Raw genomic sequence first — 12,246 nt, forward strand, 5'->3', positions numbered from 1 at the left:
CTTAATCCCAAAAAAGGACGGTTCCCTGCGGCCCATTCTAGACCTCAGACCCCTCAACCAATACATACTTTCAGAACACTTTCATATGTTAACCTTACAGCAGGTCCTGCCGTTGCTCAGTCAGGGCGACTTCCTAGCGACCCTGGACCTCAAGGATGCGTATTTCCACATTCCCATTCACCCAAGTCACAAGAAATATCTCAGGTTCACCATCAACAATCAGCATTACCAATTCAAGGTCCTGCCTTTCGGGGTCACCACTGCCCCCAGAGTGTTCACCAAGTGCTTAGCGACTGTGGCTGCGCACCTTCGAAGACAACACATTCATGTCTATCCCTACCTGGACGACTGGCTTGTTCAAGCGAAGTCAGCCCAGCAGTGTGCCAGCCACATGTCACGCACAATTCACCTCCTTCACAGTCTAGGGTTCTCACTCAACTACGCAAAGTCGCACCTGCAGCCCGCCCATGTGCAACAGTACCTAGGGGCAACATTGTACACTCTGACGGCAACAGGGCAGCCGAATTCTGCCAGAGTCAACAGCATGCAGCTGCTCATTCGGAGGTTCAGGCCTCAACAATCGCTCCCAGCGCAGATGTTCATGCAGCTCATCGGTATGATGGCATCCTGCATATTCTAGTCCCGCACGCGAGGCTGCACATGCGTCCCCTTCAAGAATGCTTAGCACGACAGTGGAGCCAGGCTCATAGACATCTAAAAGACGTAGTGTTGGTGACCGGTCGTGCATACAACTCTCTGCATTGGTGGAACCCACAAAACCTTTGCAGGGGACGACCGTTCCAAGAGCCTGTCCCGCAGATAGTGCTAACGAAGGACGCATCTCTCCAGGGTTGGGGAGCGCATGTCCTCCATTACACGGTGCAGGGACTATGGACAACACAACAGCGGAAGATGCATATCAATCTGTTAGAGCTGATGGCAATCTTCATGGCACTAAAAGCGTTCAAGTTGCACCTGTGCAACAAGGTCGTGTTGATCCGGACGGACAACATGACTGCCATGTATTACATCCAGAAACAGGGAGGCACACACTCCCCGCAGCTATCTCACCTAGCCCAGAGCATGTGGAAGTGGGCCATTCAGAGGAACATCTTCCTCATGGCGGAACATCTCCCGGGCATAGACAACCAGATGGCGGACCTGCTCAGCAGGCAGTGTCATCAGATGCACGAGTGGGAGATTCACCCCTCGGTACTCCAGCCATACTTCCAGCAGTGGGGTCATCCAGAGATCGACCTCTTCGCCACAAAAGAGAACGCAAAATGCCAAAGCTTCGCCGCCAGGTTTCCACACCCGCAGTCTCAGGGCAATACGATATGGATGAACTGGTCAGGCAGATTTGCGTACGCTTTTCCCCCAGCCCCACTCATACCGCTGGTGGCGGGCAAACTGCGGCAGCACTCCATGACGCTCATCCTGGTTGCTCCAACGTGGGCACGGCAAGCTTGGTACACCACGTTCCTGGAATTTTCAGTGGTGCCTCACCAACGGCTGCGCCTCACTCCCAGCCTCCTCACTCAGAGCCATGGAGACATTCAGCACCCAGATCCGCAACAGTTGAACCGAGCGATTTGGCTCCTGAGGTCATAGTTTGGCTACCTCAACTTGCCCCTTGAGTGTATGAACATCATCAAAGAGGCAAGGCTACCTACAACTAGGGCGTGCTATGCAGCCAAATGGAAACGTTTTGTCATATACTGTTCCAGCAATGACATTAATCCGCTAGATGCGTCCACACAAAACATCATATTTTACTTGCTGCATCTATATCAATGCAATCTAGCGTATAGTTCCATTAGGATATATTTGGCTGCCATGGCCGCTTATCTTCAAAACAGGCAGCACCTTTCCCTCTTCAGAGTGCCTGCCATAAAAGCCTTCTTGGAAGGCCTTAAGAGAGTAATCCCTCCCAGACACCCTCCTTCGCCTGTCTGGAATCTAAACATCGTTCTCACCAGGCTCATGGGGCCCCCCTTTGAGCGTCTTCATTCTTGTGAGATACAGTTTCTTACATGGAAAGTGGCTTTTCTGATAGCCATCACATCGCTACGAAGAGTCAGTGAGCTTCAAGCCCTGACAATTCAAGAGCCCTACCTACAAATTCATGCTAATAGGGTAGTGCTGCGCACCAACCCCAAGTTCATGCCAAAGGTAATCTCGCAGTTCCACATTAATCAAAACATAGAACTGCCAGTTTTCTTTCCAAACCCAGATTCAGTGGCAGACAGAGCACTGCACACCTTAGATGTTAAAAGAGCTCTCCTGTATTACATCGACAGGACAAAAGACTTTAGAAAGACTAAACAACTGTTTGTTGCCTTCTCTCCACCACAAAGGCAACCCTATTTCCAAATCCGGTATAGCCAGATGGATTGTTAAATGCATACAAATCTGTTATCAAAAGGCTAAACGCACTTTAACAGTTCCCCCAAGAGTGCATTCCACACGCAAGCTAGGGGCATCCATGGCTTTCCTAGGTAACATTCCTCTAGAGGATATATGTAGAGCAGCCACATGGACCACCATACATACATTTACCAAACACTACTGCGTAGATGTACACTCCAAACAGCAAGCTGCTGTAGGACAGGCTGTTCTCAGAACTCTTTCAGACTGCTGCAGCTGGCACGGGCAACCGCCGCTAAGGAGGTAACTGCTATTTATTCTATGCACAGATATGAATTCAGCAGCCCACATGCCTCGAACGGAATATGCTACTTACCAGTATGCATCTGTTCTTGGCATGTAGGGCTGCTGACATTCATATCGCCCACCCTCCTCCCCGGTGCCTGTCGCAGCTGTAGCACTCAATCATTTTCAGGCATGGTCAGCACTTTCAGTATTACACTCCATCTCTGCCACAATGGCGAAAAACAATCTGAGGATGGAGAGGATGCCCATGCGCGCTGTAGTCCAGGGGAGGAGCCACCTATCTTGTGATACTTCGAAGACTCTTCCAGGACAACAATGTGCAGTCATCCGGACCCAACACTAGACGGCGATCTATGCACAGATATGACTGTCAGCAGCCCTACATGCCAAAAACAGATGCATACTGGTAAGTAGCATATTCCTTCTGCCATGTTGGTAGTGGAATGTTGTGTGATGTTTGGTAACACAAATGTAAAACATGGAAAAAAAACGGGGGTCTCCCACAGCTATGTGCTGCAAATATTATAAACAAAAATGGGGGGAGATGGAGGTAGACGTTGGGTTCATCGTCCAGACTGTGTATAGTTATTAACAAATCTGTAAATGACGGATCCGAGAACCTAATCAAAGGGAAGGGCTTCCGCTAAATGTGCGAAACAACGCCCCAAAACTAAAGGGAAAATTCTCTTATTGAGTCCCCCTCACTCACCAATGGTTGCCCCTAGGTGACATGCTTCATCATTGGGGCCATCTCAGACAGCTACTGTCTGGGGCATGCTTGCAACTTGCAGAATACGTAGGAGCACTTTTTGTGAAAAAAGTGTTTAGTGCAGTTTTTGGGGTGTGATGATGGTGATGCTAAAAATACCTAGCTAGTGAGCGATCAATTTATTCCTGCTCCTAGTTGGTATGGATAAAAAGGGGTTAATAGTAGGGCGAAAGTGTGACTGTTTTGTGTATACTTTCCCTAGTATTTGGTCGACATGTTTCAAGGTGTCCCCTAAACCTCTTCTTCCGGACCACATGGGGACCAACCCTGTGCGTACCACTCAGTGAGATTAGCATACCCAGAAATAGAGGGGCAAATTACCAAGGAGGATTCTGCTTATAAATAGTAGACTAGTGCTATACCTTTGTCCGTTTCATTTGTTCCAATGCACCTCGGAAGTCGGCAAAAAACTGGGCGTCTGGTCAATACGAGGAGATTATGAATCCCAGTCTGGATACAAACTCAGCCTAAGCAGATCAGAGACCATACCCCCCTCAGGAGACAAGACTGAAGACCAGATCATTCGGGAGTCGATTTGACTTTGACACAAAACGTCAAAAGCTTTATGTCGAAGTTAATCTGGAAGACTTAAAGTCCATATTCCTTGAGGCCATAAACATGATGTATCCCATATTATTGTTTTTTAGGAGCAAATGTCCATTTGCTTCCAAAACAGGATTGCAGTGAGGGAGTGCAAGTTGAAGGTAGTTGCTTCTGCGATTTGTGGCAGGTGAAAACTGTAGCAAACCACAAATTGTACCACAAATTGTACAAACGCTGTTTTATCCGTATTGGTATGAGGAAAAACATTCTATTAGGTTTTCAGTGGAGCAATACAATCAAACAAAATTGTGACATCTTTCTCATCTTCCTATTCATAGTGTAGCTTAGAAAATAGGCCCATTTCCCAGTCATCTCGTCGGAAGCGTGTGCCTACCAGACGTCAGATCCACAATTTCAATTCAGTTGTTGTTTTTCACATAATATTAGTATGTTCTGTGTCATCGTGAGTCTCTAACTTTACATCTTAAACACATTTCTTGAAAAGTACCCAAACTCCCCCCCCCCCCCCCCCCCCCCCCCCAGGAAAAACATTCACTGTTACCATGTTATTCTCCGTACCAAGGTGGGCAAAATGCGATTTGCCACAAATTGTGCACTCGTCCAGCTGCAAACCTTGACTATTCTCAGCTTAGTGGGTGTGTGCAGCTTTCCTCAGAATTTAGCAGGATTTTAACAGGCCACTTGTGATGAAGCCCTTAGTGGACTGTGATGATAAAGGTGCAGTTTTCAGTCATTATTCAGTCTTTGCTGTTTCATTTTTAGATTCCAAGGAGAAGGCAGAAAGCAGGTGGTCTTGGTCTTCGGTTGCCTACGTCACTGCGGGTGCAGGTAAGGTATTACCCCTCATCTCTTTCTGCAAGCATCCTGTCATTGTGTTCTAGGCCAACACTGCATAATGGAGGCACCAAGGGGCAACAGGTTGGTGGTTTATGCAGCATTTTAATATTCATATGGTCACCCACATTTTGAGTGGCAAAGGGCGCTCCTTTTCCTCTCAGAAACCTGGCCAAATCTACAGGTGAAAGGCCCAAGGAGTCAGATAACCAGAGTGAGAGACCAATCGGGGTAACTAAGTCCCTGAAGGGGATTCATTTGTAAGGAAGACTCAGGTACTGAAAGACGAGATGGTAAAGCCTTCTGCAGTGGTTTAAATGAGACCACAAGACCTAGGAGCAGCAGAGGACCAGCGATCCCAGAAGTCCACAAAGCGCCATGTTCTCTTTTTGCAAGTAGTGAGTCCGGCACCAGGGGATCACAGATGACCAGGAGAAACAACCAAATGGTGGAACTTCAAGACAACGAACACATGGCGGGGAAACTTCTGTATATTGTGCCAAAGCTTTATCCTTAGAACAAAGCTAATGAACACTTACAGCAATAGAGAAAGAGGTTATGTTTAATTGCTCATTCTCTATTAAAACACAAATTCAATCCAACTTCCACCTTTCCAGCACAGGGTCTGTAGAGGTGCATTCGCATCTCCAAGTAGGTTGGCATCATTGGTGGAATGAACGTGCAGAGGGGCTGTAGTTCCGAGGTGAGTTAGATTAGCAAGCGGTTATATGTTTAGGCTGGATTGATGGGCTACTTTGGCATAGTTCTTTGTAAAGAGAAGTTATGTTGTTGCTTGTGTAACATTGGCCTCTGTCTCTTCTTCTGCACAGGGGTTTGTGCTGTCGCTGTCCCTGCTGCATTGACTGCAGCTGGTTTCACAGCAGCTGGTATAACAGCTGGGTCCGTGGGAGCTGCAATGATGAAGTCGACAGCCATCGCCTATGGTGGTGGAGTGCCGGCTGGATCAGTGGTCGCCATCCTGCAGAGCGTGGGTAAGAGAAGCACGGTGTGAACTGGTTGGAAACCGTGGGTATCTCAATCTGGCCTAAGTATTGAAAACACCACTATCTATAAAAAAAAGTCCCACTGTGCAGAGACGTTTTAAGGCATGGGCAAAGTGGACTCTAGTCCAGGGCCACAACCTTTAGGAGGCCACAGAAAGATCAGTCAACAGGGTATGCAGTTCCTAGTTATTTGGAGCGTGTATGCTGGATCTTTATGCGCTCTAAGTCCCTCTCTTTTGACGCATATAGGCCAGATAGAGCCAGCTTTGTTCTGCAGTCTTACCCTGATGAACTTGACTAATTCGTAAACAGATTGTTTAAAATATCGTAATTTATCTTTAATGCAGGTGATGTGTGAGTGTCTATTAGACATTTTGCAGAGGAATGTTGTGTTTGTTACATGCAACATCCATAAAAATGTCTTTTAGATCAAAATAGGACTTCACATATAAGAAATGGGAGTGGGTCACAGATTATTTGCAGTAATATTGGTGAGCTGCTGCTGTATTACAATATTGAAAACACACATCACTATCCCTGGATGTTAAATGTAAACTCATTTAAAATTTGGGCAACTTTGTCTGTGCACTGTTATTGACCCAGCCAAAGAGGGCATGAAAAAGCTGAAATTGAATCATAAATTCAAAACTGCCCCAAACAATGACCCCCAAAATGTTTGGCCCAGGTACCCCAAAATCCTGTGTGGCACTCTTTTAGTGGTCTGATGGTACTCAAGGTAGGATATTTCAACAGTCAGTCGCTAGGTATTAGGGCAAAAAAAATAATTCATTCTGGAAAATGTGTTACGAATCTGGCAGAAGTGCAGAGAATTACTTGAAATTGTTGAGTCCCTAGTTGTGTGACAGAGTGCCGGTGGCTATTGGCTGCTAGATCAGAACGTACAGACTTTGGCTAATGAGCCTGGAGGAGGCGAGAAAGGGCATTCTTAAGAGCTGAGACCGTTCCAAGCCTTCCTCTGAAATCAGGGGCAGCTTGACCCTGTTATTGTTGGAGTGTTGTGTACTCATTTTAAGGGTGTGCTCTGGGGTATGCGGAGTTTTGTGATTGGCACAATTGTTGTCTTTGGAATGTTTGGTTGGTTCCTGGTGGTTAGGATGTGGCTGGCCTTTGAAACACCAGCTGCTACGCTTCAATAAAGGTTTAAGGGCCATATGTTTGAAAGTTTGGTTTTGCGATTCTCAAATAGCGATATTCATATTTGTTTTTTAATATTATTTTTATTTTGGGAATCGCTATTTGAGAATCGGAAAACGCTATGTATGTAGGATTTGCAAATAATTTTGCGAATTCTACATATTCCTTAATTGCGAATTGCAATTCGCAATTAAGGAATACCTCCCTATTCATTCCTATGGGCCTAAAGGCCCATAGGAATGAATGGGGAGACATTCTCAATTTGCGATTCTCAACTAGAGAATCGCAAATTGAGAAAGCAATTTCAATGGTGCCAGGGTGTCAAAAGGACACCCTGCTGCATCTCTGAAATGTGCATGTGTGCCCATGTGGCTCACATACATGCCCTGAGGGCATGTATGTGCGTCACATGGCACTTTCAAAAATCCAAAAGGGTGCATTTTTCAGAGAAATCGCAAATTACCACCAACTTGAAGTTGGTGGTAATTTGCGATTCCTTAAGCCCAAATTGCTCTTTTTCTGTGCCTCTTACATTGCATTTCAGGAATCGCAAAATTTGCAATTCCATAAATGCAATCGCAAAATAAGGAATCGCAAATTTTGCGATTCCTTATTTTGCAAGACAGTTTCACCTTAATACATCCCACTTAGCTAAATTGCAATCTCAAACGCCGAAATTCTGCGAATTTCAGAGTTTGTGATCGCAATTTTAAATGATACATATGGCCCTATGATCCTTTTTTAGGTCTCGGCCTGCGAAAGACTGCGCACATGCGCAGTCGAGCTGGCGAGATTTAATGATGTAGAGTGAGTTTCACTAGCGAGGTTGTCCATTGGCTGGCTTCACCGTTCATACTAAACGGTGGCCAGCCATTGGAGAAGAGGTCCTAGTGACGTTCTTCTTTCTCTTTAAGCCCCTCCTTTTCAGACTGGCGTACTTGACTTACTGCTGGCATAAAATATTTCTTATCTTCTTTATGGGTCCAGATGGCCCCATAAAGAAGATAAGGAACCTTTTACCACAGCAGGAATTCGGGGCACCCAGTCTGAAAGACTGGGCTAAAAGAGAAATTTCTTTCATGTTAGTATGATCGCGGCACCCGCGCTTTACTTTTAAAATGTTACAAGTAAAGCGGGGGTGCCTCGATTATATCAACATGAAAGAAATAGAAGCAATCATTTGCAATGCAATAGGGCTCGCATTAGTAAAGTTAGAGGTATTAGTATTGTAAATGACAACTTTTTTATTTGTTTTTGTTTTGAAAATAGCGAAATTAATGACTTTGTCATTTACAATGCCAATAGTGTTAACTTTTGCAAACGTGACACCTATAGCATTTGTAATGCAATATGTGTTGTATTTACATGACTTAGTAAATTAATATTAAAAATAACAATGGGTGGTATTTTTTTTCAATATTTAATACTTAAATAAAAGTTATTGTAATTTATAATGGCAATAGCTTAAACTTTTGCAAATAACTTTTTGGAAGATTACGTTTAGTGTATTTTATTGTGATGAAAATACAAGAACAGAAGTGAAATATTAACATTATTTTGTGACATTTGTAATAAAGTTTGAAACATTGAGAGAACATATATGAATCAGTTGTTATTGAATGTGTTAGAACTGGCTATTTCTGGTAGGCTAAGGCTGACGCCAAAGCCAGGCAGAAACCACCATTCTAGTCAGGGCAAGGAAGTCACACGCCAAGATAACCTCTACTCACCCCCTTGGTAGCTTGGCACAAGCAGTAAGGCTAAACTCGGAGGCAATGTGTAAAGCATTTGCACCAGCGCACAACAGCAACAACATACTAGGCACACCACAAAAGAAACTCCACACAAGGTTATTATAAAATAACTTTTGTATTGTCAAAACATATCAGATAGAATCACACATGTACATTGTGCCAACTGGCACAGGCAATATTTACAAGGGATTACTTACAAGACAGGGCCACATAGGCCACTGTCATAATCAGCACTTTTAGAAATAGCACTTTTAGAAATTAGAATAAGTATATAAAATCACTGTAGCACAAAGTAACAGTTAGAAATCACAACCAGTATCTACTGGGGACAGGTAAGTACACACTACGCAACCCTAAACACCTTAGGAGCATGTCACGCAGGGAACCAGGACCTTACTAGGACCACCTGTACTAAAAAGAACAACCACCTAAGTATCACACAGCATTTAGGGGTCTAGGAAAGAACACATTACCCATGATGCATAAATATACATTCAGAGGAGTAATAAGGAGAAACACATGATGCATAAACCTACACATTCAGCGGTGTTAAGAATAAGGCACATGACGCAATAAAATACATTCAGAGGTGCAGCGCAAGAAGACACATGATGCATAAAAGCATTCAGAGGTGCCAGAGCAATACAATAGCGCAAAAATCACATGTCTAAAAACATTCAGAGGTGCAGGAATAACACATGATGCAAGCAAACACATTCAGAGGTGCAATAACCATACAATTGTGCACTAACTCACATAAGCCACTACCTGTGGCAGTCCCTAGGCCAACTGGCCGTGTTGGGGCTCAGGCGCCCTGAGTCTCAATGTCAGGGTGCGCTGCCATGCAGCGCCAGTCTCAAAGTACAAAAAGCCTAAACGTGGCAGCTGCCCACAAAGTGCTGGGCAGCTGGAGAATCATCAAAGAAACTGCGACAGGGTCCTCACTGACCCTTGGGCGCAAACTGCACCCACTGTGGGAGCCACACCTACGACCCAGATCAAAAAGCCCTCTACAAAAACATGATGTCTAATTACAAGCAACTAATTATCAAGGAGAAAAGTAACTTCTATAGCAATCAAATCAATCTTGCACAAGACTCGACTAAACAACTTTTCCAGGTAGTGACGCGCCTCTCTGGACAAGCAGCGACCACCCCAATCACACACACCCAAGAGTTATGTAACTCCTTGGCAAATCATTTCCAAAAAAAAGTCATAGATATTTTTACCCAATTCAAAGCCCATGCTACCAGCATTGGACACCCTCCCTCCACTCCCAATGCCCACACTCCACTGGCCCGGGCATGTTCTATCCCCCCTCAATCAAGCCCCTCTGGTTCCTTCCAGGAATTCGCCCAGATCTCTTCAGAACTGGTATCCCATCTCATATGTACCACGAACTCTGGATCTCCGGAAGATCCATGCCCCCCTTCCATTCTCAAAAACTTTCCTGAAATTATAGGCCCAAAACTCACTGAAATTTTTAATGCCATGTTCTTGTCCACTACCTTTCCCTCCATCTGGAAAAAAGCCACCATCAAACCACGTATCAAGAAAAGCTCACTAGATCCGTCGATAGCCGCTAATTATCGACCAATCGCCTGCCTCCCGCTCCCCGCCAAAATTGTGGAAAAAATCATGAACACTCAAATCTCAGACTTTATAGACCAAAACAACTGTCTGGATGATACACAATTTGGCTTTCGGAAGGGACACGGGACGGAAACTGCGCTTATTAAAGCCACAGAGGAAATCAGGAAGACTCTCGATGATGGAGGATCAGCAGTGCTCATTTTACTGGACCTGTCCGCAGCCTTTGACACGGTCGATCACTCCATCTTGATCGACCGTGTCACAGCGGCAGGCATTACAGGTGCGGCGAAAGACCTCATCGCCTCATTTCTCGCTGATCGAGTACAGTCAGTTGCCTTCGGCAATTTCAACTCACCTCCTTTCACTCTCCCCTGCGGTGTTCCCCAGGGATCCTCGCTAAGTCCTACACTATTTAACATTTATGTGTCGGACTTAGCGAGGATCATAAAAATCCATCACCTGGCGGTAACATCCTACGCTGACGACACCCAGATTGTCTTGGCCATAAACAAAAATGGAGATGAAGTGGCCTCCAACTTTAATCTGGGAATGCTGGCAATAAGTAATTGGATGGCCACAAATTGCTTGAAACTGAACTCCGATAAAACGGAGGTGATGTTGTTTGGTAACCTCTCCCCTGCCTGGTCTCCCATATGGTGGCCTGATGCCCTAGGACAACCCCCTCCCCCAGTGACCAAGGCAAGAAATCTTGGAGTTATACTGGATACCAAACTCACTTTCATGCACCACGTTAATGCGGTAGTTTCCTCCTCATTCTACACCATGAGAATGATAAAAAAACTCCTACCCTATCTCCTCATGAATATGGCAAAAACTCTGATCAGCGCACTTGTCATGGCCCGCATAGACTACTGCAATGCCCTTCTAGTTAATGCTCAAGAAGGTGTTCTAAAAAAATTGCAACTGGTGCAGAATGCTGCGGCCAGATTGATCACAGCAAGCCCCAAGTATACCTCCATATCTGGCACACTTCGAAAGCTTCACTGGTTACCAGTAAAGAAGAGAACTAAATTTAAAGATCTCTGCTTTGCGTATAAGGCAATTCACGCTCAAGGTCCAGCATTTCTGAAAGACTTACTTTGCCCTTATAACCTGCTAGATCCCTTCGATCTTCAACTGCTGGTCTCATGCAGGTCCCCAGGACCAAGAAAGTCTCCTGGGGAGACAGATCCTTCATAGTGACCACCATCAAACTATGGAACAGTCTTCCACATCATATCAAAACCTCTACTTCCCTTCTTTCTTTCCGCAGACAGATAAAGACCTGGTTGTTCAAGCAATAACTTCTCATGGACTAGTTCAATAAACACTCAGCGCCGAGACACCCACAGGTATTTGAGCGCTTAACAAATCTCCTAAATAAATAAATAAAAACACAGGCTCTACAAACACCTTCCTCGCAGGTAGGAGAGGGCGGGCACCGGCAATGTGCCCCGACGCCCCCTCTAACTAAATGTGGCCAAGCGCTGGAGCCAAACAGGCTCTTAAACAAAATATGGCCCCTCTGAGCCACACAGGCTCTGTAAACAATGACGCCCCCCACGTTGGAGCCATCAGGGCTCAAACACGAATCTGCCGCCCTCGAGCCTCGCTGGGCTCGTAACTGAAGTATGTCCCCTGGAGCCTCTCGGGGCTCTAGACAGCGTTGGGGCGATCCGCTGCCAACCGGGGCCGCCCTTCTTGCACCGCCACCACTGGGCCCCACGGGGCTCTCGAAACACATATGACCATTGGAGCCTCAGGCTCCGTTGAAACGTTGGGGCGGCCCACTGCCAGCTGGGGCCGCCCTACCTCCATTCCCGCCCATGTGCCGCTTTCCGGTACCAACAGCAGGCACACGGAGCCGCCCCCCCAGCCCTGCCGACTCACCGCGCTCTCG

General features: G+C 45.8%; 1 protein-coding gene across 1 annotated transcript in view; it reads left to right on the forward strand.

Moving 5' to 3' along the window:
- The window catches only part of LOC147733038 (interferon alpha-inducible protein 27-like protein 1), a 110,221-nt gene that overhangs the window by 66,785 nt on the left and 31,190 nt on the right, over window positions 1–12,246 (forward strand). Inside the window, exons 2-3 of the mRNA XM_086957599.1 lie at window positions 4,769–4,834; window positions 5,671–5,832. Coding sequence (XP_086813725.1) covers window positions 4,769–4,834; window positions 5,671–5,832 — 228 coding nt within the window. The remainder of the gene's footprint in view (window positions 1–4,768; window positions 4,835–5,670; window positions 5,833–12,246) is intronic.

The sequence above is a fragment of the Lissotriton vulgaris genome, chromosome 2_1 (assembly GCF_964263255.1).
Source record: "Lissotriton vulgaris chromosome 2_1, aLisVul1.2, whole genome shotgun sequence".
Taxonomy (NCBI): Eukaryota; Metazoa; Chordata; class Amphibia; order Caudata; family Salamandridae; genus Lissotriton; species Lissotriton vulgaris.